A 14347-nucleotide genomic window follows, 5' to 3' on the forward strand; every position below is an offset into this window, starting at 1 on the left:
TCACCAACAGTAGTCACGTCATTCATGTCAATCACGTCAAATTTTAGAAAAATAAGTCGTGTCGTGTGTTCAACCTAATCAATGATAAAAAAAATTGTTTTAAGTACATAACTTAAACACTGGTTGTTCATATTAATATGGTAGGTCAAGAGAGTGAAATTGAAAATGGAAAGGTGACAGCGGTAGAAAATTCTGATAAGAAAAATGAGAAGGCACCCATCCTCCTCAACTTAGAAAGTATCCTTTATCAATAATAACTTATACTCGCAGAATTTATGTATCTATAATCGCAATTAATTAAGTGCAACCAAGCAAATACAAAATAAAGTAAAGTTTGACTTGAGCTTTATTACAAAAACATTTTAACTAAAAGTCTCACAACCCTTGCTCCACAATTAGAACCATATTGTATATAAGTAGATCAACCGTAATATTGATGTGCTTACTACGTTCGTTTTGATCGAATTGGGTTTAGTGGTTTTTCCAAAATATAAGTAAGACAGCTTAGTATAACTATGTGCTCTCTCTCCACCAAGAGCACTTTGTCTCATTAGGTAGCTTAAAGTTGAACAGTTGCTTATAAAACCAGTTCCTACATTAGCATTTGAGTACAGCTTGGAGCCTTCAGTGAAAATCGTATACTCTCTGTAGGCCATCACTCAGTAACAGTTTCTAAAAAATTGGAGCTGAGGTTTAATGAGCTTTAACTTAAACAAATATTTTAAACAACTGTAGGGATATGTCACAGAGGGCCTTAAAAGTGTTTCATAAATTGACAGCATATTGTGTGCAAGGTTTTAATGGCTTTAAAAGTTTTCATGTGGTAAAAGTTTAATAAGTAATATTAAATGGATATCATTAAAAACCTCATTATCAGATAATATTAAACATTATTTGCTATAAAATGCCTGCTCTTGCATTTGGTCCAAGGTATTTTTTTAAAATCTTTTATTATAATCAAACTGTCACTTGTTTACTTCATTTTGTTTTGCTATAAAATGAAAAGTTATAACATAAGTACAAAAATTTACTTGACTCTTAATCAGTATTTCGGATAACAAGAGACAGTCAGCAGCAGCATGGTCTCCGACATGCTGATTATCAGAGATATCGTGGCTATTGTTCGCGCCGCATAAGAAGACTGCGAAAAGTACTCAAAATACCACAGGTAAAAAATAAGTGTAAATAGACTATTATGTAAAAGTTTTGAAATTTTTGTGGTGGTGCCCATTACATTTATATTGAGCAATGTGCTGGTGCTGGTGCTCGAATATCAGATCTATCTCGGGTTTTTTGAATTTTCTTTTTTTTTTTTTTCTAATAAAATATGTAGCTAAAACATGTTTTTTTTTTATTGCGTGGATGACTGGACGAGCTCACAGCCCACCTGGTGTTAAGTGGTTACTGGAGCCCATAGACATCTACAACGTAAATGCCGCCACCACCTTGAGATATGAGTCCTAAGGTCTCAGTATAGTTACAACGGCTGCCCCATACTTCAAACCGAAACGCATTACTGCTTCACGGCAGATATAAGCGGGGTGGTGGTATCTACCCGTGTGGACACACAAAAGGTAATTACACAAATTATAATTTTGCGGGTTTGATTTTTATTACATTATGTTTTTCCTTCACTGTGGAAATCAATCGTGAACATTTCTTAAGTACGTAATTCATTAAAAAAATTTGTACCCGCCCGCGGGATTCATAAATGTCTTTCGTAGTGAAAGAATATCGGGGTAGTGAAAATCAAACACCCAAAAATAATAACTTGCATAATTACTGATGGTTTCTATTTGAAGGGGCGGACAGTCATTGTATTGAAAACTGAAACAGAATTCAAGTCTCAAGGTGGGTGGCGGCATTAAGTTTCTTGATGTCTATGGGCTCTGATAATCACTTAACACCAAGTTTTTTTTTTTTTTATTGCTTAGATGATTAGAGATAAAAAAAAAAAAAAAAAAAAAAACCAAGTGGGCCATCAGATTTTCCACCCACCTCAGCAGCAAAAAAAAAATTAAACAGCTCGATTCCAATTGTTGATTGATCGAATATTGTATAACAATGTGAAAATAACAATGCAAATTATCTAATACTATGGGCATGTTAACATAATAGCAATAATTTCTAGATTTTCGTGCAAACGGTTATGAATTATTGAAGACAACTCTGGCATACTTACAGTTTGGAAATAAATGTTACTAGTTATTTGATGCTTTGTCAACCTTTTCATTAGAAAAAAAAAACGTTAGTATTAAAACTGTATTAAAAAAACGCTACACTGAGAACTCGCCGGCTGAATCCTATACATTTATGTGTTTGTGTTTCTATGGACTTATTTTTTCGTTTCATCGAGTTTGAAATCAACGATTCTAAAGAAGTTTCACTTCAAAAATTTGAATGCAGGGAGACAGACGCCATTACCGTCGTCGTGATGTCACAACTACCCACCTTACGGCCAACAATGCCGAGAATAGATTGCTGTACATACCGCTGCTGCAAGCCGAGAGGGCATGGGCTCATGCCATGCAACTGCGTCAGGAAGCTAACACTGAACCGAGAAAAAAGTTTCATCTTGTGTCTCGACTGAAGAAAGCATGTGCACATGGGCAGATGCTTTTGCAGCTTTGTGAGGTAAATAATAACAAGCTACAAATTAAAATCTTGACATATAAACTATTCAAGCTAAAGCGATGTGCCTAAAACGTTGGCAAAATTTAACTTTAACATGTTGACTCCTATGTAGGTCACCGATGCTCACGTGGCGCACTGAAGTGATTATGTCAATTTCCCTCTTAGATCTTCTTACTAAGACGCGGGAATATCTGGTAGACTCTGGGGAAGACGAATCAGATGATACTGAGAAATAATCTATTTCTAAGACACCTAAAAGACTAAAACATACGTTAACAAACAAAAGAAGGCAAAGTTTGCCAATTCAGGAGCTTATTAACAGAAATCAATATATGTAATTACTTCAATTTAATTTTTATCTTGTAATTTTGTATTTTTGTGTATCTGAAGTAAAGCTGTTGTATTCTTTTGCACGAGGAGCAATTCTGCTTGAGATACCAGTTTTATCACTTAGTTCAAGCACATATGAAAATTATTATTGAGTTTCTACTTCTATGCTAACCATAAATAAAGTAAATAAATAAATAATACGCCACGTAGGGCACCGGTGACCTACATCAGGGCCCTGAAACTGTGATACTATAAAACAATTTATTTTTTTTGTATGGAAACTAGCGACATCTTGTAGCGGATGCCCCTAAACTTATATGTGGTTAAAGTTAAGGCATTTTATTTTTGTGTAACTAAACACAGGAAATAAAAAACATACATCATATTATAGAAGTCTCTAAGTGTTATAGACAAATTGACTAAATTTTATCAATTTATGGTTTCTGAAAATTTACAAAATCCTTCATTAATAATAAAATATAGGATAGGTAATATGTTACTGCCATCTACAGGAACAATGAGAAACTAATCGAAGCGATGCCATCTAGTGGCTGACGCCCGTAAACATCTTTGTTGAGTGCTTGAGTTGCTTATCTATAACTATGTGTATTATCTATGGCAGGCAATGTGTCAAAGAACTTTATATTGTTAACTAGCTGACCCGGCAGACTTTGTAGTGAGGTACTAGGTCGATAAATAAAAGACCTAAACTTTTGTATAAAATAAACTTAAAACAAACAAAAGGAATCCGTTCGACAGGAGACACATCAAAGGGAAAACAAAATTGTTATTTTTATTTAATTCCGAGCATTTTCATCTTTATCTACCTTTTAAACCTTCTCTGGACTTCCACAAATAATTCAAGACCAAAATTATCCAAATCCCTTCCGCCGTTCTCGAGTTTTAACGAGACTAACGAACAGCAATTCATTTTTATATATCGACCCTTGAAAGGCAAACGCGACTAAGCGACAATAACTGCTTTGTACATAAAAGATAGGCAATAACCGTATTCGATGCGCAAAAAAAATATATTTCAAGTTCTATTATAATAATTTCAGCTTCCCTACAGCTACATTCGTTAAAATAGAATTTTTTTCAGGTAGGTATTTCAACTTTAAATTAGTCTACTGTAAAGTTCACGCATTGTCGCTTAGTCATGTTTGCCTTTCAAGCGTCGATATATATATTGTTAATTTACATATGACGGATACTAATAATCTAATAATACTAAAAAACAGGAAAGCGGCAGGTGCGAAGCGCGTACGGTGCTAGAGGCGGGCGCGTACGCTTCTTGGCTGCGGGGCGTGTTGCTGCTGGAGTTGCAACAATGGCGCGAGGCAGCGGACTCATTGCAACGGGCCAGGATCGTACTCGAACAACTCTGTACAGCCTTGCCGGCGGACGAACGGATTGTTTACGATCAGAAGGTATTTATTAACTAAACAAATATGTTTTGAATGTAGCCTTATAGATTTCTCGGAGAAATTCATCATCATCATCATCATCATCAGCCTGCGGCAGTCCACTGCTGGACATAGGCCTCCCCCAAAGCTCGCCACTGAACCCGATCTTCTACGCATCCAGTTACTGCCAGCTGCCTTGCGCAGGTCGTCGCTCCATCTAGCAGGAGGGCGTCCTACAATACGTTTGCCGGTTCGCGGTCTCCACTCCAGAACACGTCTACCCCAACGGTTATCGGTTCTGCGACATATGTGACCAGCCCACTGCCACTTCAGCTTACTAACCCTGCGAGCTATATCGATCACTTTGGTTTTTGCCCGAATGACCTCTTTGCGTATTCGGTCTCGCAATGACAAACCAAGCATAGCTCGCTGAGTAACTTTTAGTTGGGGGACTAGTCGCACAGAGCTCGGAAAAATTGTCTCCTGATAAAACAAATATATAACGTTGAGTTACAGTTATTACTGGTGGTCGGACCTCTTGTGAGTCCGCGCAGGTAGGTACCACCACCCTGTCTATTTCTGCCGTGAAGCAGTATTGCGTTTCGGTTTGAAGGGTGGAGCAGCCGTTGTAACGATACTGAGACCTTAGAACTTATATCTCAAGGTGGGTGGCGGCATTTACGTTATAGATGTATATGGGCTTCAGTAACCACTTAACACCAGGTGGGCTGTGAACTCGTCCACTTATCTAAGCAATAAAAATCAAATGTTAAAAATTGTCTTTAAAACTATAATTATTATTGTGCTGAATAAGTAAATCCATTCAGTAGTTTTTATGCCTCTCAGAAATTTTTTCAAATCTAATTTGACGGGCATTTTATTAGTGTTCAGGAACCACCTTGGAGAGTAATTCACTACAAAGCCTCCTCAAAATCAGAAACGAATTTCCTTGTATCTTTTTCTAGCACATTCTTCGAACAAGTTTTGAATGCAGTTCTAACGAGGTAAACAGTGACGTTGTGGCAATAAAAAAGTTTGCATCTCCGCACTAAATCAGATAATATGCGAACGTATTGTAGATCGATAAGAAAAAAATATATAGTTTTTTTTTATTGCTTAGATGGGTGGACGAGCTTACAGCCTACCTGCTATTAAGTGGTTACTGGAGCCCATAGACCATAGACCTACAAAGTAAATGCGCCACCCACCATATTAGACTTTAATGTTTTGTTTTAGCTAGAGGAGCTGAAGCCGAGTCTTCGTTATTGTGCTTACAACATCGGTGACGAGTCCGCCGCCGGAGACCTTATGGCCATGCGCGGTCAAGGACTCATGCACAACCTCGATGCGCTGATGGCACAGGCTAAGTTAGTAGATTTTCTTACGCGTTCATAAAGACTTCGATATAGTGAAACTAATATTCAACTTTTTTTTGTTGTTGTAGAGAGTCGCGTTCTGGCATTATGCACGAAGTGGAGTGGCGGGGCCGTCGCGTCACTGTCAAACCGGAAAAGGTTCGACTTTTCCTTATTGCTCTACAGGATCTGGACAAATCCGTGTCCAAGGCGGAGACGGCTCAAGCCAAGATCGACATTCTCGAGAACATCCTGATGGACTGCAAGGATGCAATTTCCGCAATCAAGGACGAGATAAAAACCGATCCGAAACTGAAATCCGCACCCGAGATCCAAGCCTCCAGCGTCGGCTACCTGCTCTCGTATTTGATGTACGTGCGACTTGTACGCACTATCGAGCGAAACAATTTGCTCGTCGAACAAGCTGAAGAAGCGCGCAAGAACAACATACAGATCGACGGAAAGAAAGTCCGGCCTCAAGACTTGACCAGGCTCTACGAGATCATTCTGCAGAATTACAATGAACTGCAACAGTTGCCGGGCTTTGAGAACGACGCAGTTTATCAAAAGGAAATCGATACGCAAATGAAGGCGTATCGCGCGTTCCGTTGCTATTACATCGCTCAAGTGCTCACCGGACTGAGACGCTTCAGGGAGGCTTTAGCGATGCTCGAAAGATGCAACACGTATACCGTTGAATCGCTCAAAAGTAAACTGGACAATCAACAACTAAAGGACAAGTTGCAAGTCTTGAAGAAGGACATAGAAAGCTGCAAATTCGAAGTCCACGCTGATTCTGTGCTCGAGGATGATGAAGAAGACGAAGAGAGTAAATACGCTTCGAGCGGCAAATCTTACAAAGACAAGAAGCCTCTGGTGGAGCGCTTGGACGATTACAGAGAAGATTCCCAGGTGCTTACGAAGAACCCGAACATTTATAGAATGCCTCCCCCAATGGAAGCGATTCCTTGTAAGCCACTGTTCTTTGATTTGGCCTGCAATTTCGTTGAGTTCCCGAATTTGGACGATAAAACGGGCGCTACAGATGGCAAGAAGCAAGGTGCAGGACTCACTGGACTCGTTAAAGGATTTTTGGGTTGGGGAAAAAGCGATAAATAGAGATTCAATAGATTATGTACATTTTCATATCTACTTCAATATAAATGGAATCCAATATTAATATTTGTTTTTATTTTTAATACGCTTTTATTAGCTTCAGACGTAATATGTGTTTGTAACGGAATCTTTGAACATGATTTTGACCCCCTTCAAAACGTCGGATTAACTCGAAATTTGGTATACTTATTAAGGACCGATGACAATACAATATTTAAAGCAAAATTAAAAAAATTGAAATTCAACTTAAAAAATGAAAAATAAATAATATGTAGTTTTAAAAAACTAACAAAATACGCTTTTGTAGAAAATCCAACTATTTTTTTTTTTCTTACACTATTTTTAATTCAAATTTATTATAATTTATTCTCTATTTTTTAGTTGGAATTTCTATAAAAGCGTATTTTGTTAGTTTTTTTAATTTTTATTTTAGACCGTACGTATTAAACAAATAATTACAAATTAAATTTTGATTTCACGAGTCGTTGATGGTCATAATAGACTGATAGTCAGGATCATAGTCGTGATCAACTTCTCTTGTACTAATCAGTTGTTTGTAGACAAAAGCGGATTTTCTTGGAGTACGAGTGCGGGCCGGATCTTCGAAATCCACTTCATACAAACCGAACCTTTCACTGAAACATTCATTGTACATATTAATAACCGATGTTGAAACTACCGAAACGATTTGTACAGAAAAACGTATTATATTTTAGCACATTTAAGGCTTCGTCATACAGAACGCGTAATTAGCGCTGACGGCGCGCTATGACGCCGAGATGTGTTGTACTACTATGGTAACGTACCGTCAAACAGAACCCCAGCGCTATAAGTACACAGCGCTCTGTCGCGGCGTTAGGACGCTTTGACGTCAGGCGTTGTAATTTTTTACAAATTTTATTTTAGCGTCCGAGTGAATGTGTATTAAAATACTGGATAATGCCCGAAAAATTGATAAAATTAGTTAGGAAATACCCATGTTTATACAATGCTACATCTGAATCACTCGACATCTTATACGGGCTCTACATTCACCCGCGAATCACGGCCGCGATTCGCGCATGAACACGACGTGAAAAACAGCCCTCTACACACGCAACCTTTCGCATATACGTTCGCGCATTTGACTGAAATGGACGTTGAAGTTGCTGCTGCTCTGACATTGTGCGCCTTAGCGTGTTACAATTATACGTTAAAAAATCAAAAAAACAAATAAAAAATAAATGGAGGAGAAAAAGGTGGTGGATGACACAAATCCATCATAACAATCCTTAACTTTTTTTCTATACGTTCTTTAGCTAGACATTAAGGAATCCTTTTTCTTCTTTAAATATGGCACAGGAATTTCCATAATTACACTAATTCTCAGCCATGCATCATGTACTTTATTTTTGTTTTTATGATCTCCATGTTGAGCTTGCCAAAGCACGGGCTCAGCATGATAACATTCAAGGAACGTCAGTTGCCGATCGTTACTCCATTCGATACTCATGACGTCCGCTTGTCACTGCGTCTCGCACACAACTGCGAACATACCCGAGTGTGGATGCCTTCGCGTTCGCACTTCGCAGGCCCTTTGTCGCGGGCCAGAAAACCGCCACCGGACGGGGAACACCGCGAAGCGCGACCGCGAAGTCGCGAAACCATCCACACTCGCGGTTCGCGCCCTTCGCGGACATTCGCGCCGCGAATGTGGAGTCGGCTTTAATACTTTCAAATTTTCACACTGCTATCGAAAGGCACTATGATTTGGTGTTACGTTGCGTCAAAGAGCGTTGGGCTCATCTAGTCAATTTGTGTGACATGAAAAGAGCGCGACGTTAAAACGCAGCGCTAAGTACGCGTTCTGTTTGACGAAGCCCTTAAATAGCATACAGATATTCCACAGATTTTAATAATAATAAAACAATTAAGCGCTAATTTAAAATAAGTAACAGGTGTTGAATGTATCAAAATTTAACATCTTAATAGGACAAATTAATTTAACTTAAAAGTGTGTGCTACTGCATACTTGTTAGCGTTAATTGCCATTTTTGTAGAATATCTTTCAAGATAGAATACGTCGTAGCCTAAAGGATAAGACGTCCGGTGCATTCGTATCTAGCGATGCAACGGTATTCGAATCCCGCTGGCGGGTACCAATTTTTCTAATGAAATGCGTACTTAACAAATGTTCACGATTGACTTCCACGGTGAAGGAATAACATCGTGTAATAAAAATCAAACCCGCAAAAATTATAATTTGCGTAATCACTGGTGGTAGGACCTCTTGGGAGTCCGCACGGGTAGGTACCACCACCCTGCCTGTTTCTGTCGTGAAGCAGTAATGCGTTTCGGTTGGAAGGCTGGTTGTAACGATACTGAGACCTTAGAACTTATATTTCAAGGTGGGTGGCGCATTTACGTTGTAGATGTCTATGAGCTCCGGTAACCACTTAAAATCAGGTGAGCCGTGAGCTCGTCTACCCATCTAAACAATAAAATAAAAAGATCCGATTTGTACTAGACGTCTTGAATATCAGTGGAAGAAAGGTAACGCTATATTTCTAGTTTTGATAATTAAAAAATACTGATGTCCAGGGTTTAATTGGACAGTTTATAATTATCACCAAAAAGGTTTTTTTTGTCGACATATGTTTAATATAAGGCATATAGACTGTATATTATATTATTGTCACGGTTTGCACATTTTTCGTACCTATATCCTTCCCTCCATTCAAAATTGTCCATTAGGCTCCAGGCCATGTACCCCTTCAAATTAATTCCGGCATCAAGCGCATCCAACGCACTCTCCCAAGCGGCTCTCATATAATTGACTCTAGTGTCGTCATTTAGTCCTTGATACGTCGACCATCCGTTCTCAGTAATATAAATTTCAGGATTGTCATATCTGTCCCTCAAACGCGTAAGAGTTATATTCAAGCTATTCGGCATTTGCTGAAAATATTATATATAATTGACATTTTTATTGTAACCGTTCTTTATGTAGGTATATTTTACTCTATGGGTATATTCCAAATTTTACTCCCAAGGTCAAGCCATTCCGAAAGAAAGAAGCACAAACATTCTAACATCTACTCCTGTTAGATATCAATGTAGGTATCTAGGTACTTAGTCTGGCCATAAATACTGTTACAATTAAAAATTAAAAAAATTCTATTGCAAATAACATTTATTACTTTTAGTGTGTTAGTTTAATACATAAATATAAAACAATTTAAAGTATAAAAAGCTATGTCGAAGTGGTCTCCATTGGCTGCAATACAGTCCTTTAAACGTTGAGGCCAGTTATCAATAGAAGCACGCACTCTTTCCATGGGAAAAATTTTCACTGCCAATCGTACGGATTGTTTTAGGGACTCCAAATTATCATGGCGTTTAGAGCAAGCCGTAAGTACTCTCTAAAACTGACCATAAATCATAATCCAGCGGATTAAGATCGGAATTAGACGACGGCCGGACTTCAGCTCTGATAAAGTCCGAAACGTTCGTTTCCAACCAAGATTGCGTAGACCGAGCTTTATTACCTGGCGCCGTCTTGCTGGAAGGACCATTCTTAATTATTGAACATGGTGTTGTTAAGGGGCTTCACTACCTTCTCAAGAATGGTATCTTGATATATACACTTGTGCCGATGTTTTGATACCTTTTTCACAAAAGTATGGCTCAGTCACTCCTTCATAGCTAATACCCTACCAAACCATCACTGAAGTCGGATAGTCCCCACGTTGCACTCTGTCGACTAATTGGGAAGCTTCCTTAGAGCTTTGAGCATAAATACGGTCATTTTGTTTGTTAAAATGTTGCTCAATTGTAAAAAATTTCTCATCCGTAAACAAAAATTTTCTATGACCTCCCTTTGCGTACCGCTTCAGTAGTTGTTTCGATTTTACCACCCTATTCTCTTTTAAATTATCAGTTAAGAAATAACCAGTACGTCTCTTATAGGCTGCAAGTCCTAAGTCATCTTTTAAAATACGCGACATGGTTCTAGGTGCTATCTTCATCTCCCGAGATAAAATCTTTTGCTTTCGGACAGGATTTCTTCGAATTCTTTCCCTTACTGCTTTGACCACCTTTTTCGTACGAACACTACGTGGACGGCCAGATCTTTTTCTGTCACAAACAGAGGAGGTCTCATTGCACCTATGAATAGCCCGGTACACAAACATTTTACTAATACCAAGCGTATGGAGAGTTTTAAAAATTGCATTTGGCTTCATACCTACTTTGTGTAATGCATTCACAGCGATTCGGTTCTCTTTATCATCCCACTCCATTTTAATATCGCAAAATATTGTACAAAGTATTGGCGCCAAAATGAGAAAACTCAATGAGCAATCATATAAAAATGACAGATTCCAAACTCAAATGTAATATTTTGTTTATTTTTAATTATAACAGTATTTATGGCCAGACTAAGTACCTACATAGGAATTTTTCAACATTTTACACCAAGTTGGTGAGTTAGGGGTTGAAAGTTTGTATGAAAAGTAAAATAAAGAAAGAAAACAAAATTCATTCGTTCCAATATTATTTTTAAGATATGTAAGTACTTACCGTAAGCCAACTAGACACTGATCGAGGCCATTCCTCGGGCGTATAATAACTGACACCTACATCATCATTGAATGACGGGACTACAAAATTGTTAGAAGTAACTGCAGACACGAGAGAGCCGCTGTAATGATTCACACCAAAGAAATCGCTTGTACCGCGAACAAAGTCTTTTTCTTCTTCGGTGTACGCAGGTAATCGAGATCTAGGGTACCCTTGCTGCAAGCTTTTTAATGCAATTCGTTCAGAAAACTCCTTGGGAAAACCACCTTCCTTTGAATAAATCGGATCGGAATATATAGCCCACTAAAATAAACATAAAATTTGATAAAACCATCAATAATCAAAAATAACTTTGATTAAGAAAGTTACATACTTCACCCTGGTTGTGTATTTCAAGTGCAATTGCATCTTCTTCAGAGCTCGTAAGTGGTTGAGCAGAACTGACACTAAACGTTATGCCACATACTCCTCCCTGCGTGGCTTTAAAGTCATTACTGTACGCATGATAGGCTTTGGCGTGTGCTATGATCAGATTCTTAGCGCAAATGTACTCTCCGATCCCTGATTCATTTAACATAGGGGCTTTAGCCGTACTTCCATATCCGTCCAGGCATATCTCTTTCGGCTCATTAATAGTAATCCAAAATTTTACTCTGTCGCCGAAATATTGGAAGGCTACGCGGGCATAATCTTCGAACCAATCCGCGATCAATGGATTTCCGAAACCTCCTAATTCTTGAAGTTTCTGTGGTAAGTCCCAATGATACAAAGTGACCACCGGTTTAATGTTATATTTGAGAAGTTCATTTATCAAATTATTGTAGTAATCGATTGCCGCTTTATTGATATAGTTGGCAAAGCCGGTTGGGAGTATCCTCGACCATGATAACGAGAAACGATAAGCATTAACGCCCAATTCTCTCAACATTTCCACGTCTCTTAAATAATTATGGTATGAGTCGGCAGCAATATCACCATTACTAAGATCTGCTATTGCTTCAACATGATTGTGGGTGAGATAATCCCAAATGTTTTCTCCTTTTCCTGTAGTTTAAATAATAATAATAATAATAACCGGGAACATGTCACACACGGTCATCGGTCCCAAATTAGATTCCATGTATTATGACAACCAGAAACTGAGATACATACTTATATATGCTGAAATAAATACCTTTTATTGATAATGAACACACAGACCAAGAGCAAACAAACCTGTTCATGACACGAATGTTTGCCCGATGTGGGAATCAAACCCACGATACTCGGCGCAACAGTTAGGGATGCTAACTCCCGCACCACCGTGTCGGTCACAATATATATTATTTACATACATAAAACCGAATTATATTTGGCTACGAATGTACATCATATTACTGCTTCTTTTTACACTTGGAACGCGACTTCGCGGGCTTCGAAGAAACTCTCAAGAATTTTAGATATAAAAAAATGTGGAAAGCAGTTACCGTCTAAATTCCAGGCACCTTCAATTTGATAAGACGCTGTTGAAACGCCGAATATAAAGTCTTCAGGAAAGGTTCTCCTTTGCTTAGGTACGCAAGTGCTGTATCTCATTGCTAAACTGAGACTAAAAGAAAGTACACTTAGTTCAATATATTACAATTTGGCTATATTTAGTGTGATGTATAGGTATTATATAATTTTTGTAATACATAAACAGACGAGCTATCAGCCTACCTAAAATTAAGATGCCGGAATTTAGCCCTTTAACGCAATGATTCCCACAATTAACGGATGCGGAACAGAAATCGACAGAACCTTAGTGATTAGCCGTGCGGTCTCAAGTCCCCCTACAGCCGGTAACAAGTTAGGCACTTTTGAGTACTTAACGGTAAGCAACGGCTTGGCTCTGCCCCTAGCATTACTGACTTGCATGGGCGACGGTAGCCACTCATCATCAAGTGGGCCGTATGCGACTGCCATAAGGCCAATAAAAAAGGCACATCACTAGAAGCGTACCTACGTACAAGTGGCGGTTGCGTTTTTGTGAACATTACTTGAATGAATAATTATATCAGTCAGTCAATATAATAAAAAAAAAACCACCAATATAATAAGATACTCACCAAAAAAACACCACAAGAGCTTTCATATTAAATTAAATTATTATTATTATTAGACTATTAGAAGAACAATTCAACCGTTAACCTACTGGGCACAACTAGCTGTATAATAAAATTGTGTAGCAGCTTCCATCCGTGTGGAATATATATCTTAACACCGTCAAGATAAATTCAGATAAATGCGTTAGCAGATTGTATTTTTGATATACTAATGCGACAAATAGGTGATATGTATCACAAAATACACCACTTCAATCACATGACTTAACATTTATACCAGCCTTTCCCAAAGTGGGCGATAAAGCCCCCTTGTGGGCGCTGCAGGCCTAAAGGGGGGCGGTAAGACCCAGAAAAAAAATTGGAGCGTTGTGAAGAAGCTTGGGAGGCGATTTGTAAATTCATCCAAGAGGATTAGACACCGACTAAACTCTCACTATAGTGGTTTTTAGGTATGACAAAATGGGTACGATTAAAAATAATTTATTCTCAAAGTGGGCAGTAGACAAAAGAGGTTTGGGAACCCCTGATCTATACGGAAGATCTTCAGTTATTTTTTAATAGATAAAACTATATCCACTCCCAAAAAAACAATGGATATATTTTTTACTTCACTCATGTCATTAAACATTTTTGTAATATCATTTTTCATACTCATTTTATTGTCATCAACAGAAACCAGAAATTATTTAATACAATAATTTATTATACCTGGTATCTCTGGTTCGTGTCATAATAAAGATATCTAAACCAGTTCGTTACAAACACCTTCAATTATTGCTTCGAATTACTCTTAAGTTATTAAAGTCTGGAACAATTATTTTTCTATTGAGTTGGTATACTATTCGATTTCTTTCGGAGATAA

The 14347-nt window shown here is 38.1% G+C and overlaps 2 protein-coding genes across 2 annotated transcripts; one reads left to right on the plus strand and one right to left on the minus strand.

The window, feature by feature from the left end:
• Positions 1-11: 11 nt before the first annotated feature.
• Positions 12-6905, plus strand: Srp68 (signal recognition particle 68 kDa protein-like; the record flags this gene model as incomplete). The annotated part of the gene is given in 6 exon segments (NM_001098307.1): positions 12-237; positions 1047-1168; positions 2407-2634; positions 4206-4394; positions 5607-5737; positions 5815-6905. Coding segments are annotated over 6 exon segments (1800 nt in total). The 3' UTR covers positions 6845-6905.
• A 206-nt stretch (positions 6906-7111) lies between these two features.
• LOC101738689 (myrosinase 1) lies at positions 7112-14223 on the minus strand. Its single transcript, XM_012690174.4, has 6 exons — positions 13489-14223; positions 12868-12989; positions 11775-12445; positions 11402-11704; positions 9540-9778; positions 7112-7476 (listed from the first exon to the last, which is right to left on the minus strand). Exons 1-6 carry the CDS (start codon positions 13512-13514, stop codon positions 7317-7319), a joined length of 1521 nt encoding a protein of 506 aa, XP_012545628.2. The 5' UTR covers positions 13515-14223; the 3' UTR covers positions 7112-7316.
• Between the last annotated feature and the right edge of the window lie 124 nt (positions 14224-14347).

The sequence above is a fragment of the Bombyx mori genome, chromosome 17 (assembly GCF_030269925.1).
Source record: "Bombyx mori chromosome 17, ASM3026992v2".
Classification (NCBI taxonomy): Eukaryota; Metazoa; Arthropoda; class Insecta; order Lepidoptera; family Bombycidae; genus Bombyx; species Bombyx mori.

What these genes read in the sequence shown, in the direction of transcription:
- LOC101738689 (XM_012690174.4), bottom strand. Translation starts at nt 13,514, where the DNA reads ATGAAAGCTCTTGTGGTGTTTTTTTG. An exon ending in AGGTGCCTGGAATTTAGACG is followed by an intron (nt 12,446 to 12,867) that starts GTAACTGCTTTC and finishes TTTAAACTACAG; the next exon opens with GAAAAGGAGAAAACATTTGG. An exon ending in AAATACACAACCAGGGTGAA is followed by an intron (nt 11,705 to 11,774) that starts GTATGTAACTTT and finishes TGTTTATTTTAG; the next exon opens with TGGGCTATATATTCCGATCC.